The sequence below is a fragment of the Haliotis rubra genome, unplaced genomic scaffold (assembly GCF_003918875.1).
Source record: "Haliotis rubra isolate DU_JTF1 unplaced genomic scaffold, ASM391887v1 Scf140, whole genome shotgun sequence".
NCBI lineage: Eukaryota > Metazoa > Mollusca > Gastropoda > Lepetellida > Haliotidae > Haliotis > Haliotis rubra.
The window spans coordinates 886,274-899,866 of record NW_025765337.1 but is presented as its reverse complement, the minus strand read 5'-3'; the positions used below and the strand labels follow the sequence as shown (position 1 = coordinate 899,866).

At 40.9% G+C, this 13,593-nt stretch overlaps 1 protein-coding gene across 1 annotated transcript in view; it reads right to left on the bottom strand.

Annotated features, from left to right (window-relative positions):
- The window catches only part of LOC124268879 (rho guanine nucleotide exchange factor 33-like), a 59,430-nt gene that overhangs the window by 37,567 nt on the left and 8,270 nt on the right, over positions 1-13,593 (bottom strand). Inside the window, exon 3 of the mRNA XM_046703905.1 lies at positions 7,422-7,531. Within this exon, the coding sequence (XP_046559861.1) occupies positions 7,422-7,531 (110 nt within the window). The remainder of the gene's footprint in view (positions 1-7,421; positions 7,532-13,593) is intronic.

Sequence of the window (13,593 nt, the reverse complement as noted above, 5' to 3'; positions counted from 1 at the left end):
TATCTATCCAGTTACTGAGCTAATCACCCTTGTAATATCACAGGTGTATATATATATCTATCCAGTTACTGAGCTAATCACCCCTGTAATATCACAGCTGTACATTTATATCTATCCAGTTACTGAGCTAATCACCCCTGTAATATCACAGCTGTACATATATATCTATCCAGTTACTGAGCTAATCACCCCTGTAATATCACAGGTGTATATATATCTATCCAGTTACTGAGCTAATCACCCCTGTAATATCACAGGTGTATATACAGTCAAATCCCGATGAGTCGAATGCCGGTGTCTCGAATATTATGCATAACTCGAAGTACTTGGCAGTCCCGACCATTCCCTATTATAGTGGTCATCATTTGATTTCCGGTTACACGAATTCGTCTCATAAATACACACGATGACTCGAGAAGGAACTTTGGTCCCATGAGATTCAAACAACAGCAATCTTGTATACATAAGCCGAAGTCAGTCAATGAGAAGTTGATTGGTGTAGCAAACTGATCCAATTAACAAACCAGCGCGGCTCACACCTTTCCGCCATTGACGGGTGAGTTCAAAAGGCAGATTAGTGATTTTACGGAAATCACTGTCTGTGCTAATCAGACTGGAACTGATAAGGTGCCCCTATTAGTGATATGGAAATCATTAGATAAACAAATGCTTAGGCGGAGGAATTAGGACTGGATCATCTTCTTTTCTACCCTCGTAGACATACCTTTGTCTCGAATACATCGATAAGTCGAATTTATTACTTGGTCCCCAGCGATTCGACTCATCGGGATTTAATAATAATAATAATAATTGGCTTGTATAGCGCCTAGTTTCCATCATAGATGCTCAACGGCGCTGCATAACATCGTTAAAAACACAATAAGTGTGAAAAGAGTTCTATTCAGAAGCCATCTTGAAGAAGTAGGTTTTGAGCAAGTTCTTGAATTGTGAATGTGACTCAGTTCGTCTGAGGGTGACTGGAAGATTGTTCCACAGAGCTGGTGCTGCTACAGAAAAGGCTCTATCACCCATTGATGTTTTAGTGCTTGGCTGTGTTAGTCTTAACGTATCTTTTGATCTAAGAGCTCTGGTGGGTACATGCAGATGTACAAGCTGGCGAAGGTAGTCACAGGACTGGTCATCGTAGAGGCAGTTATGAGTCAGTAGCAGAATCTTGAAGTAGATCCTGTACTTTACTGGAAGCCAGTGAAGGGATTTCAGAACTGGCGATATATGGTCATGGCGATGGGTTAGAGACCACACGAGCTGCTGGTTTTGAATTTTCTGCAATTTAGAAAGTGTTGAAGATGCCGTGTTGCAAAAAGAGTGAGTTGCAATAGTCCAGCTTTGAGATTACAAGTGTTTGCATTAGGAGCTTTGTTGTCTCGGTGTCTAGGAAGTTGCGGATCTTGCCGATGTTGTAGATGTGAAAGAAACATGACTTGCAGAGGACTTGACATATTCATCTAGGGACATGTTGGACTGGAAGATGATTCCCAGATTTCTGGCTGAGTTTGAGGTCTTCACATCCTCAGTTCCTATCTTGGCGTGATTCCAGGTGGCATCTTCTGCAGCTGTTGCCGTGAGCCTATGGCAAGGAACTCAGTCTTGCTGTCGTTCAACTTCAAATAGTTGACAGCCATCCATTCCCGGATATCCATTATGCAGCGTTCGATCTTATGAACTCCTTGTGAAACTTCTGATGGTTTGATGGAAATATACAACTGATTATCGATCAGCGAGAGATGGAATTTTAGGGAATGACTTCTCGACGATGTCTCCAATTGGTAAAATGTACAAGCTGAAGAGGAGGGGTCCCAGAACAGAACCCTGTGGCACTCCATAGCTTAACCAATGATGGTATTGAGATTTTGTCACCAATCTTTACTGACTCTGTCCGAGAAGAAAGATACGATTTTACCCACTGCAGTGCCGCTCCTGTGAGTCCAACGCTGGTCTCTAGTCAGCCTGAAGAGGATACAGTGATCGATGGTATCGAAAGCCAGCTGATAAGTCCAGGAGAATAAGAAGAGTAACTTTGCTGATAGTCCATTGCAGTCATGATATCGTTGTAGAATGTACACAAGAGCTGTCTCTGTGCAGTGTTTAGATTTATATGCTGACTGATAAATTTCCAAGAGATTGTTAAGCGTGAAGATGATCAAGGAGCCTCTTAGCAACAATTTTTCCAGACACTTCGATAAAAATGACAGATTAGATACCGGCCTAAAGCTCTTCAAGTCCTCTGGATCAAGTGTTGGTTTCTTCCAGAATTGGTGTCACAAGGGCATGCTTGAAGGCACTTGGTACTATACCGAGACGAGGGATGTGTTGATGATATCCAGGATTGGTTCAGCAAGATGGTCGATTATAGACTTTGTGAGCCATGTTGGAATTGGGTCAAGTGAAGATGATTTGGTTTTGGACTTGATGATTACGCCTCGAACCTCTCCAGAGGTGGCGAGTTGAGAGAATTCATTGTTGAAACACTGTCAAAAGACTCCAGTGTAGTGACGCCGTGAACTTGGCGTTTCAGTTCCAGTTCCTGTCGAATGGAGTGAATCTTGGTGTGGAAGAATTCAGCAAATCTCCCAGCCAATTCCTCTTTGTCGTCATGATCGAAGGTTATAGTTAGACTTAGGGCAAGTAAGTTATTCACTAGAGCAAACATCTGTTTGAAGTTGTTTTTACTCTGCTTGATGCTCTTCTGCAATTTTAAGTTCTGCTTAGCTAGTTTCAAGGCATCATTGACATCATTTCGAGCTTTTTGAAGATTTGACGATGAACTTCTAACTTTGTAGAACGCCACTGTTTCTCAGAAGCATGTCTGATCTTCTTCTTTGCTCGAATGTCATCGTTGTACCAGGATGTATGAGGACGAACTACTACAGTTTGAGTTTTCATGGGTGCTTGAGTATCGAGTATCACTCCCAGAGAATGGTCATACAATGCAACCTTCTCGTCAATATTGCTGATTTTGGACAGGGCAGTGACCAAGTAAGCAGCATCGACATCATATGAGAAATCTGCAATGTTAATGTTCCTAGTTTTTCTGTATGACAGCTTCTTCCGCTGTGGTTTTGACTGTATATCTATCCAGTTACTGAGCTAATCACCCCTGTAATATCATAGGGGTGGTGAGGTAGCCCAGTGGTTAAAGTGTTTGCTCATTATGCCGAAGGCCCAGGTTCGATTCCCAACATTGGATACAATGTGCGAAGCCCATTTCTGGTGTCACATACCTCTGCACAGCCTCAAAGACATGCATCAGTCGATACAACCAATCCTGGAAATGTCACACAATGAGCCCAACAATCCCAGTCTATGTCAGCAACACAGTTGTGAAGTCAAGTAATATTTCTTGAGTTTGTAAACACTACAGGTGCTTGTCTGTCCACTTGACATGTAATGTTTACATACACGACAGAAGCCTAGTTCCCAGCAGCCAAATGTGCACAAAAGCAGGGACACTGACTTCCAAGGGGCCAGGTTACTGCATGACCCTTCCAACAACTTGGTGATGACTGGACTCCCTATGTTGAGGGTTTCCATGTCCCAGTGTTTAATACCTGGTGATGACTGGACTCCCTATGTGAGGGTTTCCATATCCCAGTGTTTAATACCTGGTGATGACTGGACTCCCTATGTGAGGGTTTCCATGTCCCAGTGTTTAATACCTGGTGATGACTGGACTCCCTATGTTGAGGGTTTCCATATCCCAGTGTTTAATACTTGGTGATGACTGGACTCCCTATGTGAGGGTTTCCATGTCCCAGTGTTTAATACCTGGTGATGACTGGACTCCCTATGTGAGGGTTTCCATGTCCCAGTGTTTAATACCTAGTGATGACTGGACTCCCTATGTTGAGGGTTTCCATATCCCAGTGTTTAATACCTGGTGATGACTGGACTCCCTATGTGAGGGTTTCCATATCCCAGTGTTTAATACCTGGTGATGACTGGTCTCCCTATGTGAGGGTTTCCATATCCCAGTGTTTAATACTTGGTGATGACTGGACTCCCTATGTGAGGGTTTCCATGTCCCAGTGTTTAATACTTGGTGATGACTGGACTCCCTATGTTGAGTCTCCCTATGTGTGGTTTCCATATCCCAGTGTTTAATGCCTGGTGATGACTGGACTCCCTATGTTGAGGGTTTCCATATCCCAGTGTTTAATACTTGGTGATGACTGGACTCCCTATGTGAGGGTTTCCATGTCCCAGTGTTTAATACTTGGTGATGACTGGACTCCCTATGTTGAGGGTTTCCATATCCCAGTGTTTAATACCTGGTGATGACTGGACTCCCTATGTTGAGGGTTTCCATATCCCAGTGTTTAATACTTGGTGATGACTGGACTCCCTATGTGAGGGTTTCCATGTCCCAGTGTTTAATACTTGGTGATGACTGGACTCCCTATGTGAGGGTTTCCATGTCCCAGTGTTTAATACTTGGTGATGACTGGACTCTCCGTATTCCGGACTCCTCCGGATTTGATCCAGAGATGTTCTAAGCTGCAAAGTTTTCAGGGGTCAACAATGATTCTTACTAAGGCTGCAACGATTCACTCGCATATTCGGTGAATCGAACCGTAGCTCTTCATGAATTCAATTCGTTATTTGTGGTCACCAGAACCGAATATTAACGAATATTTACGACTTGTTTAAGGGAACATGTTTTACTTGAACCCTTATGTCCTTTCCAAAGTGAGATATGCAAGAATGGAACATGTACTAGCATTGCAGTAGTGCAAGTCATGTCAGTTTGCCAAGACTGCACATGGTACTGTCGATAATAACTATTACATTCCAAATTTGATTGTCATGAGATCACTGGTTATTGCTGTGACAAATCAAAACTGTCAACATGGGCTTTCCATATTGTACATCAATCACTTAACTACAACATTGTATTCGGGAATAATTATTCGTATTCGTTACCCAGTATTCATGATACGTATCATATTCGCCACATAGTGTATTCGTTGCAGCCTTAATTCTTACATTCCTCTAACCTTCCCATCCAATGCAATAACGTCTCATGACTGAGTCTCCTAGAACATAGCCAGTACTATCACCTGAACTCATCAGGCATCTTTAATACATCTGGGAATTTCCGATGTAATCATGAATGCTTATATATATCCCTGACTTCAATTTGAAGCTCCAGGAAAGATTTTACACTTTAAATCATTATATCATGCAAAATCCTGAAAATATCAATTCTTCACTTAAACAGTAAATTGACATACTATGATACATCTGTATCCAATCCATTTATCATTAGTTGTGATGAAGGGGAATGATGAGCTATATATCCAACCTCTGATCATGCAATATGACAGTTATTGTGGGTCATCACCCTTTGAGTGGAGCAAAATAGACAAATGACTGATGGAAATCCACCAAACAGAGGTCATTTTCCTCTTTCACCCAGCTGGTATCTAGATGGAATATGCTGAGAACAAAAGAGCTGTGTGTACACCTGATCTGTCGGCCTGACACTGCTGTTATCATGCATAGCATAGAGAATCTGTCAAGCTAATTATGGAAACAGAAAGTATTTAATCTGCTTGTGGGGAGAGAGCACAGGGGGCATGTGAGGGAGAACCTTTCCTCACCTCATTCATTGCTGCTGACAAATCAAGTTACATCCATCAGTCTATTCCAGGTGTTACCAAAACTACTGAGATGGTCAAGTGAGTCAAAGTTAGCTGAAAGTTAGTTGAATGTGTCCCTTGTATTCAATAACTGAGTCATTCAGCCTTTGTGAATGGTTGGTCATGTTGCACTGATACAGAATGTGCACCTCTGCCCACCCATTACAGTCTCTCTCATCTAACAATACATAGAATTAATAAGGCTACTTATATAGTGCTCAACTCCACGTCGCACAAACATGCTCTAAGCACATACAACCTAACGGACATTACTACCCCAGATAACCCAAGTTGCAGGTGAGGCGCTAGAAGGTTAATAGTCATAGGATTTATTTCACTGGGTACCCATTTTCTGCTGGGTGAACAGAGGAAATTAAAACTTAAAACTGTCAATGTGTCATTGAACAGAAGCTGCTAAGAAAGTGTTTATCTGAAAGTGAAAGTTTATATATGCTGAAGTCTATCATCAGGCCTACCAAAGAAAACTTTCCCACTGTGCAGAAAAACGCAGAAAAGCCCACATTAATCGTGGAAATAGCAACATAAACATAATACCCCGCTACTGAAACAGTGAAAACAGCAACTTAAAATCGCTAACACTGCATCATAAAACGAGGAGCCCGCAACTTCGATTTTGCGCATGCGCACATGGAAGAGGAAGTCTCGACCGCATGTTGACATTTTCCAGCTTGGACAAAAGTTACATTCCTTTTTAAGTATTTCTGTTGTGTTTTTTGGCATTTATCATCATGATACTTGTGTGCACACTTGTTTAGTTTACTTTCCATTCGTATGAAATGATTGACAGCAATTATTTCAACATATTTAATACTTTTTCTACGCGAGTCGATTCACGGTTGCTCGGAAATTGGAAAGAAGCCTGGATCGTAATGCGCATGCGCAGTAGAGGTCAAAGTTCGCTGATATAAAAATGTTGCAGTTTCATAGTTTTTGGTTGCCGTTTTTACTGTTTCAGTAGCGAGGTAATGTGTTTATGTTGCTATTTCCACGATTAATGTGGGCTTTTCTGCGTTTTTCTGCACAGTGGGAAAGTTTTCTTTGGTAGCCCTGATCATTCCACCCAGCAATATGTCAGCTTTTCTCCAGGATGTTTGAGTACAGCGTCACTCAGACATCCCAGTGTGACCACCTTATCCCCACTTCAGATGGAGACAGAATGAGACCTCTTCTCCCTGAGTCATGTCAAGAAATGGTCAACTGGAGACCTACTTTATCTGGAATACACTGTGGAGGCAACTACTGTAAACTGAGGGCATACACTGAAGAGGTTTCCCTTCAAACAATGAAGTTTACATCACTCCAATAACTGATAAACTGAGATGATAAACAGACAATTAGAGCTGGCTAAACAGATCAATAATCGAAAATATCACTGATGAGCAAAATTATTAACGATTTTCAATATGAATATTGTAGCACTGATAATATCATTCATTAACATTTGTGAAAAAATGAGGTTTTAGTCTGCTCACACAATTACCATTGTTGGGTCTTTATTCATGAGCTGCTTCTAAATAATGTTCAAGATGCTGCATTGTTAGTCATCCTTGCATAAATATGTCACTACTCACCACTGATGTGATATATGTTGACTTCTTTTGGTATTTTTGGCTTTTTTGCTCAAAGTTCCTTCTCCAATATTTATCGATAATCGATTTCCATGATCTTTATAGATAGCCAGCCCTACAGACAATATACTAATCTCCGGGATAAAACATGGAAGAATGACTGCCTTCTCACCATAACCAGCTGCTCCTCCACATTGATGTCTCCCCCTTCCCCAGCCACACCCTTGCTTGCACTGCCGTCTCCCTCAGACACATCCCTGTTGCTGTTGTCCATCCCACCAACTGCAAGGGTAAGTATACATTAGCACATGCAACATACATGGTGAACATAGACTATTATATCACTGCAGGTATGAGATAACTGTGATTATATCCCAGCTTGCTCTGGGGGAGAAAGTAATGCTGTCAGAACAAGGATTAACCCGAGACTAAACAGTTAATAAAGGCTTCGCATGTGTGAGATAACACAACCAGGCTGTAGTTATGGAAACTTGCTGTAGTGACACAACTGAATACATTGTAAGGAATAGAACACGTAAGTGAAGGTGTTCTTGAAATAACCTTAATGTAAGGAACCTAAGAGTTAAGGGATCCAAATACTCCAACAGAAGATCTCAAGGACCCTGCATCAAGCCTTGGTTTAGGGTACAGTGTGTGCCATTCATTTCTCCATCCACTGACAGCTCACTGTATCCTGTCAAAAGCTGTGGTTCAATACACCCATCTCTACAATGCTGTCTGCTATACCTTATCATCTACAAACATTATGACAACCAAATGAGCAGGTACGTGTTACTGTAAGGTAGCCACATACTGAAACTGTTTTTTCTGTTTGTGTCAGGATGCTACTGGGTGGAATCTGTAAGTTTCACAGCTCACAGGGTACCAGGGTCAGTTGGCCCAGTCAGACAAAGACAGGGAAGAGTCACACAATCAGTAACAAAACATGGCCGACCTGAGCAAACGACTGACAGAATTCACAGAATGCTCTCCAAAATGTTCACTGGGATGCCGGATTGGAGAGTTTGGGGTACACAACAAATTCAACAATGTCTGACGTCTAAAGTGTTCACCTTCACAAAAGGTCTTTCAAGTGTAATTTCTGCGCCTGCTGACTACTTTAAGTTGGATACCTATTGCAGCATGTTTCACCATTATTACGCAGCACAGAACCAACATTTATCAGATATAACACAGCATGTAGTCTACATTATAAACTGATAGGTACCTATAATGGCTACAGAGGATCATATCCATGATTCATATATCTCGGTCAATTACAAGTCATCACAAAGATAACTACTATTAACATGAGACTGTACATTTTTTTAAGCAGGCATTAAAATCACAGTGCAACTGATTTGTAGTTGAACTTACTAGTAACAGAACCATGCTTCAAAATTATTCAAACATGTTTGAAACCATGAATAAATTGATTTCTTCCCTTTGTGAGCACAGTGAGTTGTTCAGAACAAAGACCCATCCACAATATAGCGAATAATGAGGAGCATCCAGCAAACCGCGGCATGTTGTGACAGAGCGAGATGTCCGCCAGCGTGACGATCAATCAATACATCCCCCCACCCCCACCCCTCAGCTTCAACTCTTCCAGACAACACAAATATTGACCCCCCACCCTTCTCTGCCAATATCTACTGCTAATATCAAATTAAATCTCATTACACTTCACCTGTGTGTATGGAGACAAGTAAAGACAAGATCTTGTTTGGATCGGATATCGTAGCTGATAAGGAAACACCCATTTAGCAGACATCATATCCATTATACACACATTATCACCAACTGATGGACAAGAGATGCCGAGGACTGGCAAAGTTCAATTTCTATTCGACCTTCCTTACTGCCAGGTTATGGTTAAATGTAGGTGATTTCCACTGCCAGTTAGCAAGCAGGTTACAGTGACAGGCTTGTGGCCGTCTTGAGACTGCTCCATGGATGTGAAGCATGGATGCAGCTGATGATGGATGCTCCAATGTACCTGAACTTACCTGCATACCTCGTTACACAGAACACTATGGTCGAACATGGTTACCTTTTGTGATGAGATGGTCAAACCTGTTAACAGTCTTTTGCATATATTCATTCTGGTACATCTCCCGTGTTTGAGGGGGAAAGAAGAAAGTTTTTTCACATTTGAACCTCTGTGACTGTTCGGGTGTCGTGTTCATCTTTGCGTTCGATCAATGCCAACTATTGTCCTCAGAATCAATTGTCTCTCTTCATCATAGCATGCCTTGACTTGTCTGGTCTAACACCGGGAAGAAGGGATTTAAATGAAAATATCCAATTTACAGTAATATGTACAGAAATGGAAAATTGCCCCACCATGCAGAAACTGATCCTGTCATTAGTCCAGCAAGTTCAGCACGGTTGACAGGTAGTGACTCAGGTGACATCAGGATATCAAAGAGCCAGCAAGTTAGTAAACCTTCAGAGAGTCTAGAATATACGAAGAGACCTTTCATAACCTTTGTTGTGTAACTCTGTGCTAAGCAATATTCCAGCTATATGACAGCAGTCTCTGAAGCAATCAATTATGGACCGGTCAAACCAGTGACTGACGTAATAAACAACACTGTCTGGGTATGATGAAACATAATTATCTCACGTCAACAAGACTGACCTATCAATAATAATACATTTCTGGGAACCAGTCCTAGCCCGGTTCTAGTTCATAATCATGACAACTGTGTCAGAATCTAATTGTTTTCACAGGTATGTCAATAGGAAACATTATTAATGATTACCGATATGAAACTTATATCATCGATAATATTGTACATAAACTTTTGTGATAACATATATAGTTTTAGTTTACTCAGAAAATACACAAAGTCATGTCTTTATTCATGGGCTGCTTCTAGATTATGTTCAGGATGTTGTTTTGTTAGTAATCCATGCATAAACATGTCACCTCTCACCACTGGTGTGAAATATGTTGATTTATTTCAGACTTTTTTGGCTTTTTTGCTGAAAGTTACTTCTCTTTTACTTACGATAAACGATGGATATTTAGCTAATGCTTATCAATGTCTATGATCTATATCGATAGCCAGAACTAGTAATGGAGAGTCAGTAATGATGTGAGGCTGACTGCAAATCACAACATTCTGTAGCCCAATCATAGATGGGCATTGTCTTGTTTAATGTTGTTGATCAAGTAAAGAAAACTGAACATAGTCAAACTAACTATGCAGTGTTAGATGGGCTTTCATGACATGTGTTTTCATAATCATAGCGTAAATCCTTAATGTTCACATTCAAATTTAATAAAACTATTAAAGCAGGATGAAATAGTTGTCACGTGGCTGAAGCCGAGAGAGGTTATGTGTGAGTGAGTGTAAAGGAGGCCATGACAAAGGCAGCTACAGTAGTCCTGGTGCTGATCACCAGAGTGGAGATGTATGTAACACAGAGAACAACTGAAGATGCAGGTACACGGAACAAACTCACTCATACAAATAATTCACTGATCAAGAAATCATTGGGGATATTAAGATCACCTGATTTCAACAGTTTTCAATCAATCCATCATCAGTCATAGCTGATTCGTCGTCACTGTTTCTCCTGAATATGTATAGCAAATGTTCATAATGGAAATTTATAGTATCATTTCCATGAATGAGATAATAAACAGCTCATCAAGATCACAGGATCCTGGCATTCCTAAGGACTGTAACTTTGTTCAGCTACTGGCAGCACCTTGGAAGCCTGGTAAGGACTGTCACTAAAGCCTAAGTGCAACTGCTGCCTTGGGCAAAACACAGGTACAACAGATACTAACCTGCTTCTCACATAGATGACACATCTCATGCATCAATGAGAGGGCGTTCTAGGCTAATCTGGTGTAGGTTTTCACATTGTGTCTGCAATAACAATGTTTATACCATGTCTTGTCATTGTTAAAGACTTAATTGTTTACACAATGACAACCTGCTGGCCCTGTCTGACGCAAGCAGATCTGTCAGTGTGTCAGGATACTCTATGACATCTACATACTGGTACTTAAAGACCAATGCACAAGCTGTAACTTCACAAGTAAACAAGATATTTATGAATGTACAGACCTCACTAAAAATTCCAATGAAACATACAGAAGGATTTTTAGCATGGTCTTATTTTCTAACAGTGTTCTTTGAAATTATACAGTAGACCAGCAGAAAACTCTATTTTTACTATACAAAAGGACAAAATCCAAAATATATCAGTTCCAAAACATTAGGAAAATGCTTATCTCACACCAAAATCCAACCTCAAAAACTCAAATGGCTGCATTCTTCTTCAAGGTTGATGTAATCCTTTGATTTGTTTGACGGCACTTTAGAAGCTGGTTCGTCATATGATAGGTAGGATACTTTATGTATGGTAACTACTTTACTATAATACCCTGATATTGTTAACGACATTTCTGTATAGAATCTTATACCGTCAAAAAGTTACATTTTGTATTTTGCAATTGGGGCAAAGAATGTATTTGAAGTGACAATTCACCGGAAAACTGAAAACATCTGTCCATCCAGTGCTGCACCACACAGCACAGAGTGCATGTCAGTATGAATACAAATATTCTCAATTTGTCCATAACAAACATGTGACAACAACAAATAGGAATCCAAACTTTAGACTTTATGACTGTGTCCAACAATGAAACAGGTCCAAAGAATATGTTGCCTATTATTCCCCAAATAAAACAGGATTTCCCACTCATGGTTTCAGCGTAAAGTCAATGATAACTGTCCACAATTTGAAGTCACACAGATGACTGGTGATGGCAGCCCACTTAGTCCCATGTTGTATTGAAGAGAAGTAATAATTACCAGCCAAGTATCCCTGCCCGCTCCCTCCTTTCACATGAAGGGCTTGATTACAGTCTGAGAAGAGTTAGGTTCCCATCGGACAAGTGAAGCGAGTTAATACTTATACCTAGGAACAAAGCCAAGGCTTATGACACTGTTCAGTGGGCATGTACAGGTCCTCAGACTGGTGTCCCAACTGTATACAAGCTCCATGAGATGTGTCACCACCATGCTTTGTTTGATCATGATGTCTCTGAGAACAGCCTGTCACTTTTCTGATAAAACAGACAGAATAAGTGAGTGGTTCACGTTTAATGCTGCTTAGAAAAGATTTTTGGTTATATGGCCAAGTCAGCTCAAAATGAATGACTAAAGTGATGCAAGTCTTAGACATTTACCACCATTACCTCCAGCTTCTGTAGATGGAGCTGGCAACCCTAGATGTCTTCAGTGAATGTGAGAATAGACCCAACAATCATACTCTAAGTTTCTAAGAAGCATAGGGACAACACAATACAATATGATAAGGGGAAATCATTTTTCACATTTTAATACAAATAAGGTATTAATAGTAAACTATAGAGGAGCAAAAATATGTTATCAGATCAGACGTAGTGGTTCATAATGCTCTTTTATGCCTAAAACCTCCAAGGGACAAATCTGTGTCCATGTACTACAAGTTTAACATGCCTCCAGCAGCTTATTAGCTATGTATATAGGTTATATACTGTGTGTACTGGAGGGCCGGCCTAGACTTCGTGGTTCTGGTCTGTGTAGGCATCAAAATAGTCTGTCTCAATCTCCTGGTTTCCCTCCACTGGCCAGCTGCCAGTGACTTAACCTACTTACAGGCCCATATCATATGGTAAACCAGGTGCAAGCAGTATGTATTTTAACACCCATTCTTAAGGTGGTACATTCTATGACAAGATTGGATTCAGTGACTCATGGTGGGAGGCAGGTTGACAGCCATATACTCAACATGATACTTCTCCCTCAGTCGTTTTACCATAAACCCTGACACTGAGCTTAAGTCAAGCCTCTCACATGGAAATCCTTTAAGCTCATAATTATTGCATCGACAGATCCTACCTGACTTACCACGAGTGTCTGAATGCTGATCAACATGATCTTGGATATGATGGATATGATCTTGGACAAACACGCTTCTATGACCAGTCGTATTTACATACACTCGATCAATGGAAAATGATACAGAAATCCTCTGGTGGGGGTGGAAAGATTGTTGACAAACAGTGCTGGGAATCACTTCAACAATCATGGCTGACATTCCCAGCAGACTGGTGACTAAAACCGATCCATTGGTTATTAGTCGTATTGTTATTTCGTTGCCACAAATCACACGAACCATTGTGTGATGACCATCACAGCGGAGTGAGTTGGGTTTTATGCGACTTTGAACAGTATTTCATTGTATGGCAGATCGACAGTTTAACATGGGATCAAAGCTTGAAGTGATGCTGAGTTTGTTTCACAAGCCCCAACAAGCAGCAAGAACCAGCACAC